Genomic DNA, 24,317 nt, shown 5'->3' with positions numbered 1-24,317 from the left:
TCTCAAGGGAGCCTGGCTGCACACAAACGCACCACGGTAAATTCCAGACTCATATCTGCCAACCATTTCTCCTTAGATAAAAAAGAAAATGACACATCTGCTGAAGTGAACACGTACAAAACAACCCAAGTGTCAAATAAATAAAGAATACAGCTGCTATTTCAGCACATACATAAAGAAAGGGAGTGGCATACTGTATGCAGTATATGGGATATTCATAGAACCATCAGGACTGGACAGCACTGAATGAGGAGCAGTGTGTGAAGGACCTAACTCCTCATCTCTCTCCTCCAAAAGATTTCATGGGTTCTGGATATCAAGTGCAACCTTTTACCACCCAGGCATAAATCCTGCATCTGATTTCACCTCTGCCATACCTAGGATGCATTTGATTGGATTTGATTTTTTTTTTTTTCCTTCCCCAAGATTCACAGAGAAGTCCCGAAAGTTCTCATGGTCTGAATCACAAATTTTGGCAGCCCTGTTCATGCTACTTGGTCTCTTGGGTTTCCTATCAAATGAGGTTGTTAGGAATGGTGCAGTATATCCCAGCATAGCTTTCCCCAACCAAACGGGAGCCAATCACATGGACTCATCCATACCCTGACCTGGCATCTTCTACGCTCCTGAACTGTAGGTAGGTATTATGCTGTTAAGTGTGTTACACAAAGGCTGCTGAAACTGTTCCAAGTGATGTAACTGTAGTTAGGCCTCTGCTATAATACAGAGTCAGGGTCTAGGTCTATCAAATGCTATATCCACAGAACATTTTAAACCATGACATATTGGATGTGTTTACCTGTTTGTCTTTTCTAACCTGTGTGTTTGTTTTTTCTTTTTTTTTTTCCTTTTTTTTCCTTTTTTTCTCTCTACAAATATTGTTGCAAACTTGCTGTTAATTGTGCCACGAGGTTCGCATTACCCTATTTCTCCAAGGATTTAAGTCAAAATGTTTAAACAACCATATCTATGCTAGGTACACTTAAAAGTAGACATTGAAATTTCAAGTAAAATGAACTGTAGCCACATCTACTGGACTCAATACACGTCCCGACATCTAGATTTACTTTGATAAGTTATACAAATACATAATACATTCTTAAATAATATGAAGACCCACAATATTAATTTGTGAACCTTCCCACGTTATAAAACCACTTTTACAGGAATGTTTATCCACCTGTATGACTGTTTGGAGTTTGCAGTGTCTCTTGTTTCCCTGTTTCCGCAGATTACTGGACCAGTTCTTAGGCTTTGGCTATTGAAATCTCTTATTTGAATGAGGCAACACTGGTTATTAAGGCTGGTTTTTGTTTTTTTGTTTTGTTTTTCTCTCTTGTGAAGTTTCATCCTTTACTGTGACACCGTTTTCCAGAGCAGAACGACTATCTTGTGTCTTCAGGTTCTGTTTTTATGACCTTCCTTTCTATGTTGTTGAAAGCAGAATGAGGAAAATCCTTTAAAATACCAAGGCCTTCTGCATCGAGAAAGAAAAAAAAAAAGAAAAAAAAAAGGTGTTAAAAACAATGCTTGCAAGCAAAGCTACTCTGTTCTTAGCTCAAGAAAAAGGGTCATGAATCATATGGATCCTAACAGTTGAAGCCATAAATTTTGCCTCCCCCTCCTGGGCTTTAACCCAGCTGGGTTAGAACCACTTCAGTTACACTGCAGTGATGACAGAGTAATCACCACAGATTTACTTCAGCTCTCTCAGAGCTTAGTGAAGATGCACTCTTCACTTGCATTTTGAAAGGGAACTGGTAAAAAACCCCAAGCAGACATTTCACTGAGTGAATTATCCCTGGGACTGGGACAAACAGCAAAAAAGGCGAGCTAAGATTGCAAGATTCCGAAGGGAAGACTCATAAAACGGTTCATAGACTGGAAGGGACCTTGAAGATCATCTAATTCCAACCCTCCTGCCATGGGCACGGACACCTTCCACTACAGCAGGTTGCTCAAGGCAAGATGCAAAACCCTGTTCAGTTTTCCAAGCAACTACTTTTACATCTAGCCTTTCAAATAAGCTCCTTTCCCACGGCATCTTCCAAACTCAGAGGGGATTTTACTATTATTCCTAGAGTTCCGAGAGTCTCAGGAATCAGAATATTTTGGCTTGGAAGGGACCTCAAAGATCTTGTAATTCCAAAGCCACGGGCAGGGACACCTCCCTCTAGACCAGATTGCTCAGGGCCCCATCCAACCTGGCTTTCAACACTTCCAAGCTTGGAGCCTCCACCACTTCTCTGGGCAACCTGTTGCAGTGTCTTACTATCCTCATCATAGGGATGAATTTCCTCTTAATGTCTAACCTACATCAAGCTTCTTCCAGTTTGAAGCCATTACAACCTTGTTCTGCCACTCCATGCCTTTGTAAAAAGTCCCCTTCCAGCTCTCCTTTAGCCCCTTTCAAATACTGCAAGGCTGCTCCAAGGTCTCCCCACAGACTTCTCTTCTCCAGGCTGAAGAGACCCAACTCCTTCACTCTGTCTCTGCAGCAATTCCTGGCTTTATCTCAGTGCACCAAGGATTAAACTGACATACAGACTTCAGAGTGGACTTTCTTGCTGTCTTCTATCAAACTCAGAATGAGTTTCTCCCAATGCCAGAAATAAATGACAAGATTGCCAGTGAGTACAAGGCAGTAAACGGGAAACCCAGTTCAAAAGACCTACTGCATGATTTAGTCCACCCTGCTAGATCCTTCTAAACCAGAATAAAGAAGTCTTTTTGTAAGTGTCTGATTGCCTCATACAGAGTGAAGCCATGTTAAAATCCAACTGCATTAAAATGACAGCAATCTAAGGACTGAGCAGCAGTAGCTTGGGTCAAGAGGGCTCTCTGATCACAGGATGGTTGGAAGGAACCTTCAAAGATCATGAAGTCCAACCCCTCTGCCAGAGCAAGACCATAGAATCTAGCACAGGTCACACATGAACACAACTAGATGGGTCTCGAGAAAAGGAGACTCCACAGTCTCCCTGGGCAGCCTGTTCCAGTGCTCTGTGACCCTTACAGTGAAGAAGTTCCTCCTCATTTTGAGGTGGAATCTCCTGTGTTGTAGTTAATATCCATTGCCCCTTGTCCTATCACAGGGTGCAACTGAGCAGAGCCTGTCCCTTCCCTCTTGACACCCAGTCCCCAGATATTTATAAACATTAATTAAATCCCTTCTCAGTCTTCTGCAGACTATAAAGCCCCAGGCCCTCAGTCTCTCTGAGGACAGACAAAAGCCAGAACTTCCTTATCTGAACCTGCACCCCCATAGCTTTTCTCAAATAATACTCCATCTGATCCTAGATCAGCAAGTAACATTCCTCTTGAGGTTTTGTCCAAAGCCTTGATTAAAAGGTTACACAAAAAGCATGCCAGGCTAAGCCACCATCTCCTTCCCTCAGAGACATCATGCATTACTGAGTTCACCTCAGGCTTTGCAAGAAATGGTGGGCAACTGACAGAGGGCAACTCAGCACTAACCTGAGGACTGGGACTTTGCCTCCCCACTGGGGTAGAGCCGGATCAAGTCACTGCACAGAGGTTTCCCAACGTGCTGCTCTCCGTCGAGCGCAATGTGCTGCAGCTGCCTGCTCGGCAGGCTGGGCATCCGGAGGTTCAGCGGCCTCTCACCTGCAAGTGAAACAGCCATGCATTAAAAGCAAAGCACCACTAAGCAAACAGGTAGAGACCCACAGATGTGCTCATTCCATCAGCAAAAGAGCATCCTCAATTCCAGCTGCTGGGGAAAGGCTTAACATGCTCCTGCACTGACAGAAAGGGACATTCAGCCATACAAAACCAAGCCCCAAACAAATAAATACCTCTTGTTCTGCTCAACAACCCTTTGAGATCCTAAACATTCCCACTCTCACTGCACAATTCCTTTGAGACCCTAACCATTCCAGCTCCCACTGCCCAATGAATAAATCTTATCAAGAAGCTTGCCCCATTCACACACCTAATTTTCCCTAAATATTTGTGTACCACATCACCTGACCAATAGACACAAATGAAAAGCTCTGTTTTAAGGCTTTCTTTCATCAATTCCCTTACTTTCCTCCCTCTACTGCTTCTCTTTGTCCTCCTTAAGAAGCCTTAAACAAAACAAAAACCCAGACACAAGAACTTCTGGTTGCATTTCTTGTGTTTGTAACATTTTGCCTCATTTCACAACAGTAAAAAAAAAAAAAGGAATCCAAACAGAAAGTGCTCAAACAAAACAAACACTCCTAAAGTTAATTTAAGCTAAGGAGTAGCCAGTTGGTAAATCAAAGGTATAACCACAAAACTGTAAGCTTTTTGAAGAGTAACAAGCTACTAAGAACACCATTAGAATCTGCTTAGTTCTAAGTAAATTTACAAAGCCAGCTCCTCAGGTTTTGTTCCTCGACTGCACAAACAGGTAAACAAAAAACACCAACTGTCTTACTTGTTTTACTTCCAGTTTCCACAAAGCAAGGAAACCAATGAAATGCAAAATTCTGCTCTGTTTTCAAAGCTTAGGATAAAGCCAGAGCCAACTTCAGCCCTCAGGAACAGCAGTGCACCCCCCCCAACTTTCTGCCCTCCCCATGTTATCCATTGGGAAAGCTGCTTGCCAAGATGCATTAGAGTCAGAGAGCAGAACCTGACTGTGCTTCTGGTGGCATTGTTTAGACTGCAAGCACTTCTGGGCAGAGATTTTTGTCTCGACCACTCAGTGTTCTACACTAGATAGATAACACCACTGACAAACATTGCATAACATCAACTGCATTTGCTGGCAGCAATATCATGCCTGGAAGCTACCATACCTTGTCCATCAGCATTATCTAGTGACATGCCATTGGGGCTGTGCTCTTCTGAGTTTTGCCTGTAACACCCAGTGGAAAGACGTCTCTCTAACGCAGCCTGGTTGCAGAGGAACTCCATCTGTTTTGCCATCACCTTTTCTGACTGCAAATAAAGCAAAGCAAAATGTCTCTCTCGATACATACACATAGCAAGTCAAAACACAGGGGAACAACAATATCAGATGATAAGACTAACAGCCTAGACATAGGTTTTTTTGTTGACTCATATGTACAGATGTGTGCTTTACAGTTTCTCCAAAACCATCAAGCAAACAAAATATTTTTGTACCCGTTAAGATTTTCATACTGTGCGTCTGAGTCATTCAGGAACGCTTAAAATGCAAGCTGCTGGAAGTTCATCCATGCAGAAAAGGTGACACTAAGAGTCTGCTCTTCACAAAAAACACACACAGAATCACTTTCTGCACTTTAGGACTGCAGGTTACGTGAGGAGAATCTCAAGAAAAGCAGAAAAATAATGTCTTAATTACCCAGTTAGTACTATTCAAATGTGTGTCTTCACAAAGTATTGCAAAAAGTATTCCAAGAGGCAACGGCAACATCTGCTAAAAACTTCTGCCAAGATTTCAGCAGGCATCTTGGAATCTTTATTTTAAGCAACAGCACTACACAAGCTTCAAAATCTGCCATTCTGAAAGTGTAGGATGACAGTATGTTTGTGGGGGATAAAGGTGTGAAATGTCTGTCTAGAAGAAGAACAAGACCTATACACCTCTAGAGAGTGAAGCTAAACAACGCGGCACGATGTGGGAGGGAATGGCGTCTGAATGTTTGTCATTGACTTGAATGCCAAGAGAAATCTAACTGTCCATATCCTCTTGTTCTTAAAAATGTAAATAAGCATCTTGCAATTTAAAAAAAAAAAAAAAAAAAAAAAAAAACCCAAGAAAAAAAATCCTAAGAAAATCACAACTCAAGAAAGTTGATTTTGGAAGAGTCACGATGAACCTAAGAAGAGAAGAGGCACAAATTTAACATCTGCAATTGATAGGAAAAAAAAATTCTCTCTTTCAGGTAATGCCATTGTCACCACCCATAGAGAGGTCTAGTAACAGCAGAACTCTTCTTGGGAGGTGATGAAAGCCCTGACTTCTCAAGAAAGTCTGCTTATTCAGCAGAGTTCAACCATTCTGTTTCTGTTTGCAAATGGTTGGGGTTGGAAGGGATCTTAAAGATCATCCCCAGTTCCAACCCCCATGCCATGGGCAGGGACACCTCCTACTAGTCAAGCTTGCTCAAGGCCCCATCCAACTTGGCTTTCAACATTTCCAGGTTTGGAGCTTCCACAACTTCTCTGGGCAGCCTGTTCCAGTGTCTCACCACCCTCATCACAGGGATTACTCTCTTCCTAATGTCTAATCTAAATCCAGATCCTTCAAGCTATTACCCCTTGTCATGTCACTCTGTGCCTCTGTAAAAAGTCCCTCTCCACCTCTCCTTTACCCCCCTTCAAATACTGCAAGGCTGCTCCCCGCAGCCTTCTCTTCTCCAGGCTAAACATACAATGACAGCATAACAGGCCAGCAAAATCTAAGCATCTTCAGCACAGTGATGACCCTGACAGCAGGCTAATGACATGACCCTTACTTACTTTGGCTTAGAGCTCATCAGGTTCTGCAGAAGAACACCAATAGCTCAAGCTTGGTCTTGGGAAGTCAGTAAAAAAAAAAATATTTTCATAGTTTCATAGAATGGTTTAGGTTGGAAGGGACCTTAAAGATCATCTAGTTCCTGCCATAGGCAGGGACACCTTCCACTAGACCAGCTTGCTGAAGGCCTCATCCAACCCGGCCTTGAACACTTCCCTGGGCAACCTGTTCCAGTGTCTCACCACCCTCACTGTAAAGAATTTCTTCTGAATCTCCAGTCTAAATCTGCCCTCTTCAAGCTTCAATCCATTCTACCTCATCCTAGCACTACAAGACCTTGTCAAAAGTCCCTTCCCAGCTTTCTTGTAGGCCCCCTCTACGTACTGGAAGGCTGCTATAAGGAGCCCCAACTCCCTCAGGCGGTCCCAACAGGGGAGGTGCTCCAGCCCTCTGATCATTTTTGTGGCCCTCCTCTGGCCCTGCTCCAGCAGCTCCCTGTCCCTCTTATGCTTGGGCCGCAGAGCTGGACCCAGTACTGCAGATGTGGTCTCACGAGAGCAGAGGGGCAGAATCACCTCCCTCATCCTGCTGGTTGCACTGCTTCAGATGCAGGCCAGGATACTATTTTCAAACAGTTTACTTTCAAGTGTGCTTTCATTTTGCTATTCTGTCACTCTTGTTAAAACTCTTCAACTGTAAATCAATTTTTAAAAAGAATAAACTATTTCTCATCCCCCATCTTTGTTGTTTCATTGGGATAAAACCATTAATTTCAAAGTGCAATGATGCCTCTGATCCTCACAGAAAACCCAGGGAATTGCTTAAAACTCTCCAAGCTCTATTTAAACTTAAAACAAAGCTCTAATCCACTGTTTTATAGCAGTAACCAATGAAAACTTTTAAGGCATGCAGAAGATGAAATAAGCTTACAAAAAATGAAGTTAATTTAATCATGATGTGACATCAGAACACTCAGCATAATTGCTTTCTGATGCCTCACCATGAGCAGGTTTGTACAAATTCATAGATGGGTTTTGGTTTGGCCTTGACCATCTCCAGGGAGAGGGCATTCACAACCTCCCTGGGCAACCTGTTCCAGTGTCTCACCACCCTCACTGGAAAGAATTTCCTCCTAATCTTCAGTCTAAATGACTGAACACTACTTTATAACAGGAGGGCATAGAGGACAGGATAACACATCTAGTCTCAGAAAAGAGGAGAGGAGCTCCTAAATGTCACCTTACATGGAAATCTAGTGATTACACTTGCCCAACCCAGCTACACAAAATGAATTGGCTGCAACTTAGTCTGAAATCCCTCCATGGCGACAACTGGTAGAGGATGTGTATTGTGCCTCAAGGCCAGGATATGCTACAGAAAAGACAGAAAGAATCATAAACCTCTCTTCAATTATAAAAAGCTTTTTGGATACTCGAATCCTCTGCACTCCCACCAGGCTTGGTGTTAGCTAGAAAGGAAACTTATCCTCCTGGCTAAGCATTCCCTTGCGTAAGAGGGACATTGAACTGCTGGAGCAGGTCCAGAGGAGGCCACAAAAGTGATCAGAAGGCTGGAGCACCTCCCCTATGGGGACAGGCTGAGAGAGCTGGGGCTGTTCAGCCTCGAGTAGAGAAGGCTCTAGGGACACCTTAGAGTAGCCTTCTAGTACCTGAAGGGGGCCTGCAAGAAAGCCAGGAAGAGACCTTTTTCAAGGGCTTATAATGATAAAATGAGGGGAAATGGATTTAAGATTGAGTAGAACAGATTTAGACTGGAGATTGGGAGGAAATTTTTACAGTGAGGGTGGTGAGACACTGGAACAGGTTGCCCAGGGAGGTCATGAATGCCCCTGGCCTTGAACAACCTAGTCTAGTGGAATGTGTCCCTGCCCATGGCAAGGGGGTTGGAACTAGATGATCTTTAAGGTCCCTTCCACCCTAAACCCTTCTATGAATCCAGAGGTTCTCTATTTCTGAAACATATTTGCCTTTCTTCTCGCAAGAAACATCAGAGCTGAGGACTCCAAGATCGCCTACTCTATTCCTCTAGATTCAGCAGCTTGAACTTTCCATTTATAGCTAATAACACACAAGCCACACAGCTTGTTCTGTACCAGTAGTATCCTACTTGCTCCCAACAGTCAGGCACGTCACGGATTTTCAAGCCTACTACTCTACATCTTGCCTCCTTGGAACTAACAAGGGTAGAGCTGCAGCAGTGTGTCAGAACAGCTTCAGAAAGCAAACCCAAATTAAGAGTGATGCAATCACAGCTAAGCCAGGTAGCCTTTGAGAAGATGATGATAATTACTTTAATCATCAAAAGCTATGTAGGGAGACACGACCTAGATTATTCAGAGTGTAGTGGGTTTACCTGGGAATTAAGAGCTGTTGAGTCTTCACTCTTTCCCTTAGCCAAAGCAAGCGGCATTTTGTCTTGCTGATAGAGCGTCGGGACTGTGTCTGGGAAATCAGGATACCCATCCTACAAGAAGAAATCAAACATCAAGAGAGATAGATTATTGATTTTTCTCCACCCTCTCTGTCTACTCAAAAGACAAAAAAAAACCCCAAAAACAAAAACAACAAAGAAAAAACTCAACAAAACCAAACTCCACATTCCTGAACTTCTGTGAACATTCTGGGCTGCAATTTATGCATTGATGCTATCCATTCAAGTTTGTGCATCAAACAGACACAGCCCCCCTACAACTGCTACGCAGCTAAAATGGCAGGCACCATCCAATCTCATCCCTCACAGTTTCTGCTGAATCCAGATTACTGTTGTCACCGACACTAAAATGGGTAAATTAAAAAGTCTGCCTTACCAGGTAGACTGAAGCCCATGGTTTCTGCCACTTGTTACATACAGCAGCTCTGAAGACTCTCAAGAAATCAGTATCACAGTGTATACATGTAGTTGAGAAGCAGCTAGGCCAGGATCTACTTATTCTTGCCCATACATGTACTCAGCTCATCAAATAAGCATCACTCCTGATTAGGGTATTCAGAGGGTTTTTTCTGTGTACCTCCTCTGCTGATGTATTTAGACTGGAAATAAGGAAAAAAGTCTTTACAGTGAGGGTGGTGAGACACTGCAATAGGTTTGCCAGGAGGGTTGTGGATGTCCCCTACCTGGAGGTGTCCAAGGCCAGGCCGGACAGGGCCTTGAGCAACCTGGTCTAGTAGGAGGTGACCCTGGCCTCTGGGGTTGGAACTAGATGATCTTTCAAGTCCCTTCCAACCTAAACCATTCTATGAACCTATGAATCTATGAAAGCATAGCAGATGGATATGTTGACCTTGAGAAACTGAGCAATGCCTCCTGAAAGTCAACATACTTCACAGAGTCTGTCCTGGTATCACAAAATGAAAGATCGCCATCTTAAAAGTAGGGTAGCAAAGACTTCATATCCTATGAGAAATCATGATTCAAGAATTCCTTCAGTCTCAAGAGATTATGACATGCAAATCTCTTTTGCAGCTTGCACATGTACCAATAAAGCAACTAAAGTTCCTGTGAAAGCCTGCCAGACTCCATTAAAATAAATTAATCATCAAAACAAAGGTTCAAGATGAAAAATTTATCCTGCTTAGATAAAAAAGCTTATTCAAAATAGAGGAACATCCAGAAATAATTACAAAAGCATAGTATAGGTGACTCTTAAAATCACAGAATATTAGGGGCTGGAAGGGACCTTGAAGTCCACCCCCCTGCCAGAGCAGGATCACCTAGAGCAGATCATACAGGAATGCATCCAGGTGGGTTTTGAGTACCTCCAGAGAGGGAGACTCCACAACCCCCCAGAGCAGCCTGTTCCAGTGTTCTGTCACCCTCACAGGGAAAAAAATGTTTCCTCCTGTTTCCATGGAACTTCCTATGCCTCAACTTCCACCCATTGCCCCTTGTCCTATCATTGGGCATCACTGAGCAGAGCCTGGCTCCATCCTCTTGGCACTCACCCTTTGCATCTTTATAAACATGAATGAGGTCACCTCTTAGTTTGTGTGAGAGAAAGCTAGAGATCTTATGATAGAGCCAAGTCCTAAAGCAGTGACATCTACCACTGAGGATGTGCAGACCCAGGTATCAACAGGACACCAAACTAGCTCTGCCACTCTTGCGATTCTAGAGGATGTGTGCAGAAACAGTAAGGTGTCTGGCAATAGCTGCACAAATGGGGTACAGCCCCAGAACAAGAACAGCCATCGCACAGGGAAACAACACAGGGAATCATGGAATGGCTCAGGTTGGAAGGAAGAGATCATCTAGTCCATGGGCAGGGATGCCTCTCAATTAGACTTGGCTGCCCAAGGCCTCATCCAATCTGGGCTAAATGCCTCCAGGGAGGAGGCATCCACAACCTCTCTGGGCAACCTATTCCAGAGTCTCACCACCCTTGTACTGAAGAACTTCTTCCTAAGACCCAGTCTAATCCTACTCTCCCTCAACTTATATCCATTCCCCCTTGTCCTGCTGCTACACATCCTTATTAAAAGTCCCTCTCCATCCTTCCTGTAGGTTCCATTCAGGTATTGGAAGGCAGCTATAAGGTCCCCCTGGAGTCTTCTCTTCTCCAGGCTGAACAACCCCAGCTCCCTCAGCCTATCTATAGCAGAAATACTCTAGCTATTGGACCACCTTCCTGCCCCTCCTCTGGACTTGCTCCAACAGTTCCATGTCCTTCTTATGATGGGGACACCAGAACTGGATGTAGTACCTGAGGTGAGGGTCTCACACAAGCAGTGTAAAGGGGCAGAATCACCTCTGTTGACATGCTAGCCACACTCCTCTCTATCCAGCCTAGGCTACAAAGAAAAGGCCCACACAGGCTACCCACTGACCCTGCAAGAGTGGTGGCCAGATCCTCAGGGCAACATAATGCCAATGAAGCTGTTCTTTATGCTCAGGAACAGAAATGAATAAATACATCTTGTCTGAGCACTGCATCTAGCTTTTATCCACCCAACATACTCCTCAGGGTAAAAATAAACATGATACAGGTATGCAAAATATCCTAACCTGCCACAAAACCTCACCCTCTAGAAACAACAGGCTTGGCAGCACATTTCCTTCAGCACTGACCATTTTTATCCTTAGACCTGAATTTGTTTGGGAGAGGAGAACGATCAGGTGTAGGAAGATGAGAAACTGCATACACAAAACCCTATCACTCAGGATCCTATTTTTGCAGCAAAACAGGTAAGGTGGCTCTTTGGAGCCCATCTGTGATCATTTGCCAACACAAAACCAAAGGCTGCTTCCCAAAGCAGGGCTGGCTGCCTGATGCTGTCAGTGTCACCCATCAGCCAAGCAGATCACTCTCAGATGACAATGCAGTCCTGGATCACCTTTCCCTGAGCCCTCCCCCATGGCTGCCTGTTTTCCTCCATGCTGCCTTGTCAGCAAGGGCCATGCACACCCGGCTCAGCCTGCCTTCTGGCTGCACAGTCAGGAGGGTCTGCTGCATGCGGTGCAGCATTTTTGTTTTGCTGTGCTGTTGCTCAGTTGTTTTTCAAGCAGCTTCGTGCAGCAGATGTTCTCAGTCCCACATGTGCTTTTTCGCTCCCCCTAATGACATTTTTCCTATGCAAACAGTAGCTTCTACTGCTTTTGCTGGCTATGTGAAAAAAAAAAAACCACACAAAACACAAATCCTACACTTTGACTGGTTTTCTTTGGAACTTCCTCCTCTGATAGAGAGAGGACTTCCCTCTCCTCTCCCTCCACCTGTACTGGCATCAAGGGAAGACGCTTCCTCACAGCCTCAGCTCAGGTCCTCCTGCCTGTGCCCTCAACTCCCACCAAGCTTTGTGAAATCAGCTTTCTCAGTTCTCCCCACCCCTCTTGTTCAGCTGAATGCAGACACTGACACACAGAATGATTCCTTTCTGCCACAGAAGAATATTCTTAAGCCCCCTTTCATTTCTCTCTTGGCCGCTGGCATTGGCTGTGAAGGAGAACTTCACTAACCTCAACGGCAGTAGTGAGTAGCCTCTCCCTCTGTGAGAGACCCAAGCCTTGTTTTTCTCTCCAAGCCAGTGCCACAACAGCTCATCGCTTTGAGCAGAGCTGGGACTGAGTCACAGACGATGACAAAACAAGGGGTGCCCCCAGCCTGCAACGCCCATGCAGGAGCAATCCTTGCTCTGTGCCCTTTCCATCCCTATTCATCTGTCCACAACAGATTTAGAAACTATAGCCTCCTTTTTTATAACCTGCTTCCAAATTCCAATTCAATCCCTTCCCTTTTTCACTCTCTCTGCACCTTCAGTCTGTCATTTGCCTGGAATTTTTTTCCCTTCTCTCCACACTTCACTCCCACAGCTTGCCCACCCACTCAACGACTAAGAGGGGGAGAGCCTGCAGGGGAAGAGAAAGGCTTTTTACAGGTAATTTGATGTAATTCAAGGCACATTGTTTCTTTGTAATGCTTGTGTGAGTTTCATATTCGTGAAGAGGCTAAATCCACAATGGTAACCTGACCATCTTGCAGCTTGCACACACAGCTCTGCTAGCTCTGCTCAAGGATGACCTTCAGAGTCTCCCTCTGGAGGATTTTTAAGGGTTATTATATTTCAGGAAATTAACTCATCTTTTTTAATGTATTTAATTTTTTAAGTAGTCTTCTACACTGTGCAAACCGGGTGTGAAGCCTTTCCAAATTCAAGTGCTAGTATTTCAGACCATGCTTTGCAGAGACGTTAATGACTAATGGGTATAAGAATGGAGAAACAAAACACAAGCCTCAGCTTCGAAACAGAAAAGTAAAATGACCTTTACACACACAGAGCCCCTTCCCCCAGAAGAATAAAAAGGAAAAACACAGAGGGAGTTACAACAACAAAAAAAAATTATCACTGTTCAGCCCCTCAGCATGATACTCATTATGACAGGGAGCGAACAGAGCCACCACACAGCATTGGAACTTTAAAAACAGGGGAAGAAAGTCTTGCCTGGCACAGATAAAAGATCAGCAGCATGTGCTACCATTTTTACATCTACCTTTCTGAAAAAACAAAAAAACCCACAAAACAGAATTATAGAATGGTTTGGGTTGGAAGGGACCTCCAATTCCCCTGCAGTCAGCAGGGACATCATCCACTGGATCAGGTTGCTCAGGGACTGAGCCTGACCTTGCATATCTCTAAGAATGAGGCCTCAACTCCCTCCCTGGGCAACCTGTTCCAGTGTTCCACCACCCTCATGGTAAAGGACTTGTTCCTAACATCCAGTCTAAACCTGCTCGTCTCTAATTTCAAACCGTTGCCCCTCATCCTATCACTGCAGGCCTTTGGAAACAGTCCCTCTGCAGCCTTCTTGCAGGCCCTCTTCAGGTACTGGAAGGCTGCTATGAGGTCTTCCTGGAGCCTTCTCTCCTCCAGTCTGAACAACTCCAGTTCCCTCAGCCTGTCCTTGTAGGAGACGTGCTCCAGGCCCCATCTTCAATTTCTTATTTTGGAAAAGCCCTATTTCTGAAACCATTGTTAGTACAGTTAGGATATGAAATTTTCACAACCATTTTAAAGGAATTTTAGATAAAAAGAAACCCAAGTAAATATCCTTTCTCAGAATCACTCAGCTAAAAAACATCTAGAGAAAGAAAGCCTTTAGATTATGAAGATTTCAGGATGCAGAAAATAGGAGACTGCACATCCCCTAAGGCTGTCCAAATCTCTTGCTCTCCAAAAAAAACCCCTAACACTTCAGCCTCTATTTTTCAGGATGTTAATTTCACTGTTTCTTTCAATGAAGATCTTGTAGAAAAGTTAAAAAAAAAAAAAAGCACCTCCCTTGCAGTGTGACACTTCAGATACTTGCTCATCATCAATTATTACTGAATGAAGGAAAAACTTAATGGTGAAACCTAATCAGCAGTGAAATACTACTTCCAGCTGAGAAGCAGCAGCTCCCCACCAGCTCTTCAAGGGTAGGGTAGACTGGACAGAAGAAGGGAGACTCAAGCAACCACCCTGCAACCTGCTGGACATGGTAAATGATGGTGAAGGTGGATGAAATCATCACAGCTACCAGTAAATCCTCAATGCATCTCTACTTTGTATGACATCAACTCCTACTATACACAGACTGATGGAACTTAATAAATACAGAGAGAAGATGAACTCCCTTTTACCTATTCAGAATTGCCTTTTCAAAACTCACTGCTCTCATCAGGGTCTGCCTCTCAGGAAAAGCCTTTGTACAGGTAACAAAGCATCACACTACTGGAAAAAAATGAAAGCCTCATATATCATTTATTACAGAGTGAGTTACATAGGAGAAATGCACCTCACAATATGCTGCCACTTTCCTCTGCATTTGTGTCACACACAAAGCTCAGTCCTAGCTCACATTATTCTGATGTGCATTTAACCTTTAACCTGATGTGCATAACACGTTTTGGAGAAGACGGTACAACACAAACCCTACAACACCAAGAATTAATTTAGATGCTAACAGACCAGTGAAACACTAATTAGTTTCAGAAAGATCTTCTATTGTTATGAGGTACATAGGCATACATATTTACAATGTTAACTTTTAATAAAAGCAACTTTTTGAAAGACCTCAAATTTACTTTCTCCTCAGCAGCTACTGCTGCTGAGAAAAAAGTAAATTCCATGTACATTGCTCCTGCCCTCCCAACAAGATACTCCCAGCAGCTCCCTAAGCAATATCTTGTAGCAAAACTGGAAGTGGGTAGATTCAGATTGGGTGTTAGAAAGAAGTTCTTCACCATGAGGGTGGTGAGACACTGGAACAGGTTGTCCAGGGAGGTGGTAGAAACCCCATCCTTGAAGGCTTTCAAGCACCAGGCTGGATGGGGCTCTGAGCAACCTGATCTAGTGTGAGGTGTCCCTGCCCATAGGAGGTCCCTTCCAACCCTGACAATTCTATAATTCTATGATCTTGTGCAGATGTTTACATTAGCCACATTATCCATGTGATTTTTACACAAAACTTCTTACCAAAAAGAAGGTAAATGAATACCTCCAGACATATATAGTTTTCAGTTAGCTTTCGACTTCTCCATATAGTCAGTCTGTTCATTAATCATGTAGTCAGAGAAAGCTGTTATTCTGCTATCCATCCTCATACAGAATTAGGAAGTCAGGATATGATCAAAAGCTGACTCAAGTGAGTTAAGCAAACTCCACCTCACACTAACTTAAAAGCTGGAGATTCATGGGAAGACATTTCATGAAGATTATTCCACCACAGGAAGTCAGACAGTCCCACTCCTCCCCTTCCTACTCAAGAGTGCCAAACACAGGGTAACTTCATCATTAAGTAAATCCTACTCTTTTCCCCATGTTCCTCAAGATTTCTCCATCAAGCATTTACATTTGCAGAGATGGTGGTGATGTTCTCCCCCACCCCACCTCACACCCATCAACTGTCAAATGTTTTTCTGACAAATTTCCTGAAGGCAGATCCCTTCAAAACAGAAGCAATTTTTAGCGTGCAGAGGTCAAAAATCAGAAATCACAATACTGTACCTCTATCTTGATTCTCTTTGGTGACAGCTCATCCCTTTCTCCACATTTAGATCTAGAACAGAAGACATACACCATCAGTAAACAGCACATTAACCCTGACCATTGGAAATAACAATGAAAAACAGAGTTAAGGAAACGCCACAGAAAAAAATAGAATACAGCAGGCAAGAATGAGTGAGATGCACAGAAAAAGCCTTCAATTCACTTGCCCATGGCAGTAAATGTCACTCAAGTGTAGAAGAACATAAGCACCTTGTGTTATTTGCAGTCACGCACTCTTCTTCCAAACAACAGAAGAGTATGTAAAAATTAGTGTATTTAAAAGCTGTAAAGTCTTATTTACCCTTTCATAACAACAGTTCATTCAATAGAATACCAGCAACTGAAATTAAGACTTAGCTTCAGCTCCCTTAAAGCAAGCTTGTAAGTCACTCCTCCTGACCTTATCTTTTCTGTTTCCTGGACACTATTAAAACAAATGTTGCATGGAAAAGGAAATAATTTTTTTTATAAAATGATATATTATCAGCTTTGGCTGCTCTGCCTATATACATTAACCCTGAAATGCACAAATGTCTCTAAGACTTGAAACACCAGCCTCTAAGATGCCTCTCATCATAAATCTGGAAAACCAGAGAGCGTATCTCATATGAAGCCAGACTGAGAGAGTTGGGGCTATTCAGTCTGGAGAAGAGAAGGCTCTGAGGAGACCTTATTGTGGCCTTCCAGTACCTTAAGGGGGGCCTACAAGATGGCGAGGGACTTTTTAGGATGTCAGGTAGTGATAGGACTAGGGGGAATGGAGCAAAACTAGAAATAGGTAGATTCAGATTGGATGTTAGGAAGAAATTCTTCACCATGAAGGTGGTGAGACACTGAAACAGGTTGTCCTGGGAGGTGGTAGAAGCCTCATCCCTGGAGGTTTTTAAGGCCAGGCTGGATGCGGCTCTGAGCAACCTGATGTAGTGTGAGGTGTCCCTGCCCATGGCAGGGGGGTTGGAACTAGATGATCCTTGAGGTCCCTTCCAACCCCAACAGTTCTGTGGTTCTGTGAAGTCAAAAGCCAATTCAGGGCAGCTAAACCTTAGCACTGTGAAAGCTTCATGGCTTTAATAGCATTTCCCTATACCTTCCTCAGAAGAGCACTGTGCAAGCAAAGAAAAGCATTTCCGGTGCTCTGGAAGAAATGCTATCAGACTGATTAGTTGCCTGAAAGTAAAGGTCCTTTGAGTTAATGAAAAGCTTACTTGGTGGTCCTGTAAGTGTACTTGTACGTAACTTCTCGAGAGATCTGCCGAGCGAGGGCGAAGAGTTCGTCTCTCCTGGTCAGCAGGGCGTTGTCTTTCACGCACAGCTGAGCGGCTGCTTCGTTCACCGTTAGCTGGAAACCAAACACACAAACAGGCCCTGAGGATTGTGCATGCCTTGTCAAACTCCCTACTTCTTCTGAAGAAACCAATTCCAGCCGCGAGCAAAATTACCCATAATTGTATATTAAACCCTGGAGAGTTTCTTCAGCTTATTTCTACCCTTTCGAAGCCAGGTAACGCGCTGGGAAGAGAGAGAGGATCTAAACGTAGTCGGTGCATTTTATGTCTTTTAAAGTGAAAAGCTATTGTAAGGCTTTCTCAAGCATGCACTGCTTGTGCCTCTTCCCAGCATTAATTAAATCTCAGTATAAAACAGTACTCTGAACATTCACAGTGTTTGGCTCCCAAAGCCTGGTTAACAGGGAATACTATTTTTATAAACGCAATATGCCCAGGACTTGGGGGGGGAGGGGGAGAAAAAAAAAAAAAAAAAAGAAACACCAACCCAGCACCCTGACAGTGTGGGTACAGATGGCTTTCCCTGGTGAATACAGCACAAATTCAGTGGAAGGTGATGGTTTAAGAAACGATTAAACTTTTTTTAGCTGCGTTTCTCACCCCAGTGTTTGTGAAGACTATCTTCAGACATGAATCAAATGGAACTTGTTTCAAGGATGTTTTCCTGAGCCTGCTGGGACACATTTCTAGTGTCCGTGCTACTGGCAATAGTTTCATAAAAGAGAAAGGGGTGACAAAGAAAAAAAATAGAGGCTCAAAATGGTTTTGCAATGCTCTTTAGGAGCCTATAGGAAGGGGTGATGCCATCATGAATTTTATCAGCTTAGTAATATTGCTGTCTGGCAAGCCTGTGGGCAGCTGTGTGGACAAACAACAAAGCTATGAATGTGACAAGAGATGCAAGCCGAGTGGCTTTTTACAAGGGATTGCAGTGATAGGATGAGACAGCATGGATTGAAGCTTGAGGAGGGCAGATTTAGACTCGAGATTAGGAAGAAATTCTTCACAGTGAAGGTGGTGAGACACTGGAACAGGTTGCCTAGAAAGGTCATGAATGACCCCTCCCTTGAGATGTTCAAGGCCAGGCTGGATGAGGCCTTGAGCAAGTTGGTCTAGTGGAAGCTGTCCCTGCCTATTGCAGGGGAATTGGAACTAGATGATCTTTAAGGTCCCTTCCCACCCAAACCATGCTGTGAACCTATGCTGGAGAGGTGAACAGGAGCTGAAGAGACATTTTCACAGCTTCCTCAGCTTAAGAGCAGCCAGCACTTGTAATGAGATGTAACAGCATTGGGAGACCAACAGAACACTACAGGTGCTCTATCCACAGTTCCCACAGCTCTTCTGCTCTTTTTTTCTAGCAAAGAAGCTGCTCTGCACAGGCTTGGCTTCTTGCAAAGGAGCACAGCTGCTTTGCTGCTGCTACTGTCAACAGTATGCTCTGGATCTGCCTGAGCCTAGTGAACACCATAGAGCAGCCAGGTTTTTGCAGCATGTTCACAATTGGTTGAGAGATGCCACCCCCAACCCTTGGCCTGGCAGGGCAAAGGACAGACGCCGTTCAGCACACAGGGCTGCAGGGCCAAGAATGGGCAGGACATCATGTGGGACCTCTAGCTCCAAAAGCACTGCTCCTCCAGGAGTGCTTTTCATGGAAGCAGACAGAAGGCAAAACCTGGCTCAGCAGGTCTGCAGTCAAACAGGGTCTCCTTGCTCTCCTTAGCCTGCTGCTGACCACGCAGCAGAGTGTTCCTTGGGAATTAAATCAGAGGGGGAGGCCAGCAGCTCAGCCCAAACACCACACGCTCCATCCCTGAAGGATGGAAGCTGTCAGAAGACACGAGCAGCACAGAACCAGGCTGTCCTTTGCCACGCTGCTTGATGTCATCCACGTCAGGAAATAGAACAACTTCCTTTTGCCTAACGTGACACTACTTCTTCGGAGAGGTTGGAAAAACAACGAAGGATCAGGAGAGCTGAGATCCTCTCAGCAGCCAGTGCCCAGCAAACAGTTCTTGAGAAGCCTCACACAGAATTGCTGTTCCTAGTATTTCACAAGATTTTTTTCCTGTGTTTAATCCAAGTGAGGCATTTCCTGCAGTATCTGAATGCTAATGGGAGTCTTTTAACAGGCAAACCAGATATGCTGCCTGATCCTTTAGTCTCTGCACAGGCAAAATAATCTCAGAAATCAGCTGGGTGGGAAATTTAGATTTAATCTGTGAAACAGCTCTAGGTTACTATGTTCCTACAATACAATGTACTAAAAAAAAAACCCAACTCTTGCTCCTCAGACAGGAACAGTTGTTCTACAGTGCCTTATCTTTTCAGAAAGAAAACAAACAAAAAGCAGTGGGGAAAAAAAAAAGATACCAAAAAAAGGATGACTACAACACTGATGAAAAGAATTACCATCCAAAGCAGGCATTAATGTCTGTAACATTGATAGCTATTACTTTGCTGAGGATGAATAATATGGCTAATGCTTACAAAATAATTCAAAATGTTTCATTATCCCTCAATAAAGTGTTTGAACAGGTTGCAAAGAGCTGAAATGACTGAAAATGCTTTGGGTAGTTGTAGGCAAATGCTGTTTATCCAAATATAGGAGAAAAGCCAAATGTTTGTTTGGTTGGGTTTTTTCTGTTTTCCTCTTTCAGGTCACATCCAGGCTTATTGAACTGAAGCACATCATGGCTTCCTGTCTTTTCAGGAAGCTTAATAATGCAGATCCAAAGTTCTGCATGCCAAAAAATAATGAATCTGTCTGCTGGAAGCTTTAATGATATAGAGCAGCACATAACCATACAGACTCTATGGAGAGGGATGGGTATATTCCCATCTAATGGGGTTCACATATTCCCCCCCCCAATAAAACCCCATAATTAAATACCAAGCCCTACTGTTTTGGTGAGTCAGCAAAAGAAAAAGGAAAAGACCAAGCTAGACAAGATTTATTACTTGCATGTCTTCCTCCTGTTTCTCACACTATTAAACAGGAATTTTGGGGTTTTATAGGTACCTAGACAAGCACTGAAATATTAACATACAAATTACAAATCTGACTCAAACAGGCATGGGTCACCAAATTCAAGAGCATGCCTTGTACTTATCTCTCCTGCAGTGCAGCCTTAAATACCAAGTGCTCTCTGTGCTTGAAAAGCTGTGTAATACTGAGACAATGGGATGGATTAAGGACAGTGCTCTTATTAGTTTTAGAGCATCTCTGAAAGATTCCATGGAATATTTTATGCTAGATCAGTGCTTTTATGCAGATAATCCTCCCAACAGCACACTTCCTAACCAGCTCTGTGCCCACAGCTTTCACTGGCCTCTAATGGCTGCTGAGGCCCTCTGAGTATACTGCAGTATTCATACTGAAACAGAGAATATTCTCATTAACTCACCACTAATAATTCCATCAAGTTTGATTTTAATTTGCATGCAACTCCACTCTGCCTGAGAAGCCACAGAAAACCTGATCTTTACATTAAGTAGCTAACCACTATTTAAGCTTTTTAAATTCAGAGTGAAGTTTATTCAGCTGTTCATTGCCAGCTGCAAGAAGAAACCTTGAACTGCAAGGCAGAACGACAGCCTTGGAATGTATTAACACATGCAGAAACAGTTTCTGGACAAGCACAAACTTACCTCCCTGGTTGCTTACGGTCCTTCCTTTTTGAGCAGCAAACCGTCTACACCATCAAACCCAAAAATCCACTGAAGTCCAGTTTACAAAAGGCAAACTCTGGTTGAACAGATTTTAATCAAAACAAAACAGGCCTTGTTTTTACTATTTGTGTCTTTGCTGCTTTAAAATGGAAGTGGAGAGAACACTGCTCCAGACAAAACTTGGTGAAATCCGGCCTCTTTAAGCAAACAGTAAACCAATTATGAGCAAATTCTTCTTGCTTGCATGTGTGCAGTTCCCATCAAGTTCAGCGAGGCCCCACATGCGTAAGTGAGGCATAAGTCAACCACATAACTCCTTTGATCTTCTGCCCTTAATCGTAATAGTGATAGAAACATTTCCTACAGCCAAACCATGCGCTCATTCCATTTTTAAACATGGTTTTGCAATGATACAGTAAAGGTCTGTAGTGCAGTGCTACAAAAATAAATAAATAAGAAAGCAGAGCAGTTGTGCTTTCTTCTAGTTTGTTGTTACCCTGCTCCTTCAAGCTAACACCCCACCATTCACTCCTCCAGCTCTGCAGAGCCACCCCTCAGCCTGACACAGAAGCTGTCCCTGGCACCCACCACTCATTTCACTACTGGATGTCAGAGAATTATCCTAAGAGAAGCCTTCTCAGATTTCCAAGGATTTTCTGCAGCTGGACCCCAGAGACTGCAAAAGCATGTTGTATCCCTTCACTGCCTCCACCCTCAGGTGGGGAGAACCCCTCTCCAAATCCTGAGACTGCAGCAACACACAGGGCATCCAAACAACAAATCCTTTCAAATCCTGCCTCTATCTCATACCCAAATCGTTTTGTTACAGGAGAGACTGCTGCAAGGTCAGGGGAGCGAGACGAGCCTCTGTTCCTGTACACTGGATGAACTCAGAGATTGAAAGCATTCAACAGAGCACATAAGTGAAAGCTGCACAGCTAAAGCTGTGTGGTAGAAACGTGGCTGGCTACTGACAAGCTCCTCTGGAAGCGTCTCCCCATTCTGCAGCAAAAGCCTTTGTGAAGTCACTGTGGTGAGTTGCAGTTGCCTCATATATGTAAATACATAAACAAAAAAGTAAAGAAATTCACCTTGTTTCCTTCTGCCCTTCTAGGCAGAAGCAGAAAGAGAACCTAGTCTCATCCTATAGATCATACACCTATAAAACTTCCTGGAGCAAAGAAGATTAAAAAAAAAAAAAAAAGGCTAAAGCCAGTACAGTTTTTCTGGCACTCCTGTAACATAAACATTGCCTTTCCTTTTGGGAGCTAAGCCTTTCATGCCAAATTTTAAATCCAACTGCAGTTTTGCAATCGCTGTTAACCATGAAAATGCTGATGCAGCACTCGTATCAACAGCGTTTTGGCACTGCTTGGAATTAATGTTTGTTCTCCTCTTGTACTGTATTTTGGCACCAAGGAACTATTCTCCACACAGACACACCTATTGCGTTACAAGACATGCAGCAGGAGCCTCAGAATGCCAGAAGAGAAGCAAAGGAGCCTTTAAGGACAAGAGGAAACAGTTGCAACGCAGGTATTAAAGGACAAACCTCGGAGTTACGGCCACCCATCAATACTGGAGGTGGTCCTTTCCCCACCTCCTCACAGTCTGCACTTGAGTGGCTTAAGACCAGCGTGGCCAAAAAAAACCCCCAACCTCACAGGTTGTATAATTAATCTTCATCCCAATTAAAACACAAACAGTCCCACCCTGCAAGATTTAGGGACCTCATCAGCAGAATCCTTTTCACCTCAAGGGCACAAGTTACAGAGCAGGATCTTGAGGTGAGGAAAGACAGTAGAGGACAGAATCCAAGCCAGGTGATCCTGTTACCAGAGACAAGCAATTTCAGTTACTAATCTTCCAACCAACCAGCCTGCTCTCAAAGCTGTGAGGGACTACCAGGACAGGACTGCTTTAAAATGTGCCAAATGCTTAGAATCCTGAGGTCTGTGCTCAGTGCAGTACTGGTTTGATACTTCGGTGCCAAACTGGCCACGCCGGTGACCAAGCAGTCCAATGAAACCAAGCGGAAGTGATGACCGCATGGAAGATGACCCGAACACATGAAAGGGTACTTTTGCTACACCCAAGATTTCTACCCTGAGGCAAGGCTGTCTACAGCTCCTGTAGGACACACAGCTCTCATCACCCAGCAGGAAGCACCCATACAAAACATGCACCCTGTGAGCAGCATGTCGTGAAAGGTGTGGGAACAGGGCAGGAAGAAGCCTGCTGTCGCTCAAGGCGTTTTACCTCGTGGAGGGTGAGATGTTTGCCATCTTTCCTTTTCGAGTCAAATCTGCCATATATTGCACTGTACTTCCTGATCTCCTCCTCTTTGTGAGGGTCCTCGTCGCTCATCTCAAAGATGTGCCCAATCATCTTTGCCAGTTTCTTATTTGTTTTCAGTAACTCCTTGACTTCATTTGAGTCACTTTTGGGCAGGGAGGGGACCATACGTTCTACGCATTCAGCAACTGACAGAGCAGCTGCAGCATCCAGGGTCTCACTGTTTTCCTTTGGTGAAGCTGGAGAGCCAAGGTCAGCAGGGGAAAGGCTGTGCTCACTCTCTGCCGTGTGGTGGCCCTGCCAGAGTCTGGGTTCGCTGCTGCTCTGCAGCGGTAAGGTCCCCACCACATCGGACTTGCTTGCACCCACACTCTGCACGCACGTCGTGGCGGCGCATTTGGGAATCTTCAGGTGAGGCTCTCTGGTGCTGCTGTTCCTTTCGTAACTGCTGCAGGATATACCCAGCCAGGCAGGAGAACCTTCCGGCAGCTTGTATATTGGAATGCTGCTGACTGGTAAGGAGGTGAGAGGCTGGTTAAACAGACCAGGGTTTGTGACCCAGTCCCTCAAAGCTTTCTGCAGCCTTCGGACGTGAAGTGGCTTGCTAGCCATGCCTACGAGGGCCATTATCTCCAAAAACTCTTCTTCACCTGCTTCACAGAGCTGCTGGACGTCATCACCACCCTGCTGAATGAAGGCATCAAAGTAGAACAAGAGATTTGCTTTTTGTAGTATTCGATACAGCTGCAATTCCCCAAGGGTTCTGGGTAGAGCTGATGCCATCACGGATGACAGAACCTGCAAAGAGGAAAAAGAGAAAGATGAGCACCAGAGCACTGATGTCCAGATACATTCCCCCCCAACACCTATCCTTCCATAAGGCTATCAACCAAGGGACAGGATTTCTTTCTTTCCCTCATTATATGAACGTGTATGGAAATGAAAAAAGGGGGCAAAAGTTCTGTTTTTTGATCAGGTAACTTAATGAAAATGTTTGTGGGGAAAAAAAAACACAAAACAAAACAAATAGGCAGAGTTGTGATACACCTACCAAAATAAAAAAAAAAAGATGATTCAAACATG

At 44.0% G+C, this 24,317-nt stretch overlaps 1 protein-coding gene across 3 annotated transcripts; it reads right to left on the bottom strand.

Moving 5' to 3' along the window:
• Positions 1-1,092: 1,092 nt before the first annotated feature.
• Positions 1,093-24,017, bottom strand: NAB1 (NGFI-A binding protein 1). 3 transcript variants are annotated; one of them, XM_054380818.1, is made up of 8 exons: positions 23,199-24,017; positions 17,187-17,320; positions 15,940-15,991; positions 8,813-8,923; positions 8,567-8,569; positions 4,791-4,932; positions 3,478-3,627; positions 1,093-1,477 (listed from the first exon to the last, which is right to left on the bottom strand). In XM_054380818.1, the coding sequence occupies exons 1-8, from the start codon at positions 24,015-24,017 to the stop codon at positions 1,386-1,388; spliced, it is 1,503 nt and encodes a 500-aa protein (XP_054236793.1). In that variant the 3' UTR covers positions 1,093-1,385. The 3 variants fall into 3 exon arrangements, with proteins under 3 accessions (XP_054236793.1, XP_054236794.1, XP_054236792.1); XM_054380819.1 differs by lacking the exons at positions 8,567-8,569; positions 8,813-8,923 and adding an exon at positions 14,420-14,422; XM_054380817.1 differs by lacking the exon at positions 8,567-8,569.
• Between the last annotated feature and the right edge of the window lie 300 nt (positions 24,018-24,317).

The sequence above is a fragment of the Indicator indicator genome, chromosome 5 (assembly GCF_027791375.1).
Source record: "Indicator indicator isolate 239-I01 chromosome 5, UM_Iind_1.1, whole genome shotgun sequence".
Lineage (NCBI taxonomy): Eukaryota > Metazoa > Chordata > Aves > Piciformes > Indicatoridae > Indicator > Indicator indicator.
Note: the sequence above shows the minus strand (reverse complement) of the source record. Positions and strands in the feature narration are given on the sequence as shown.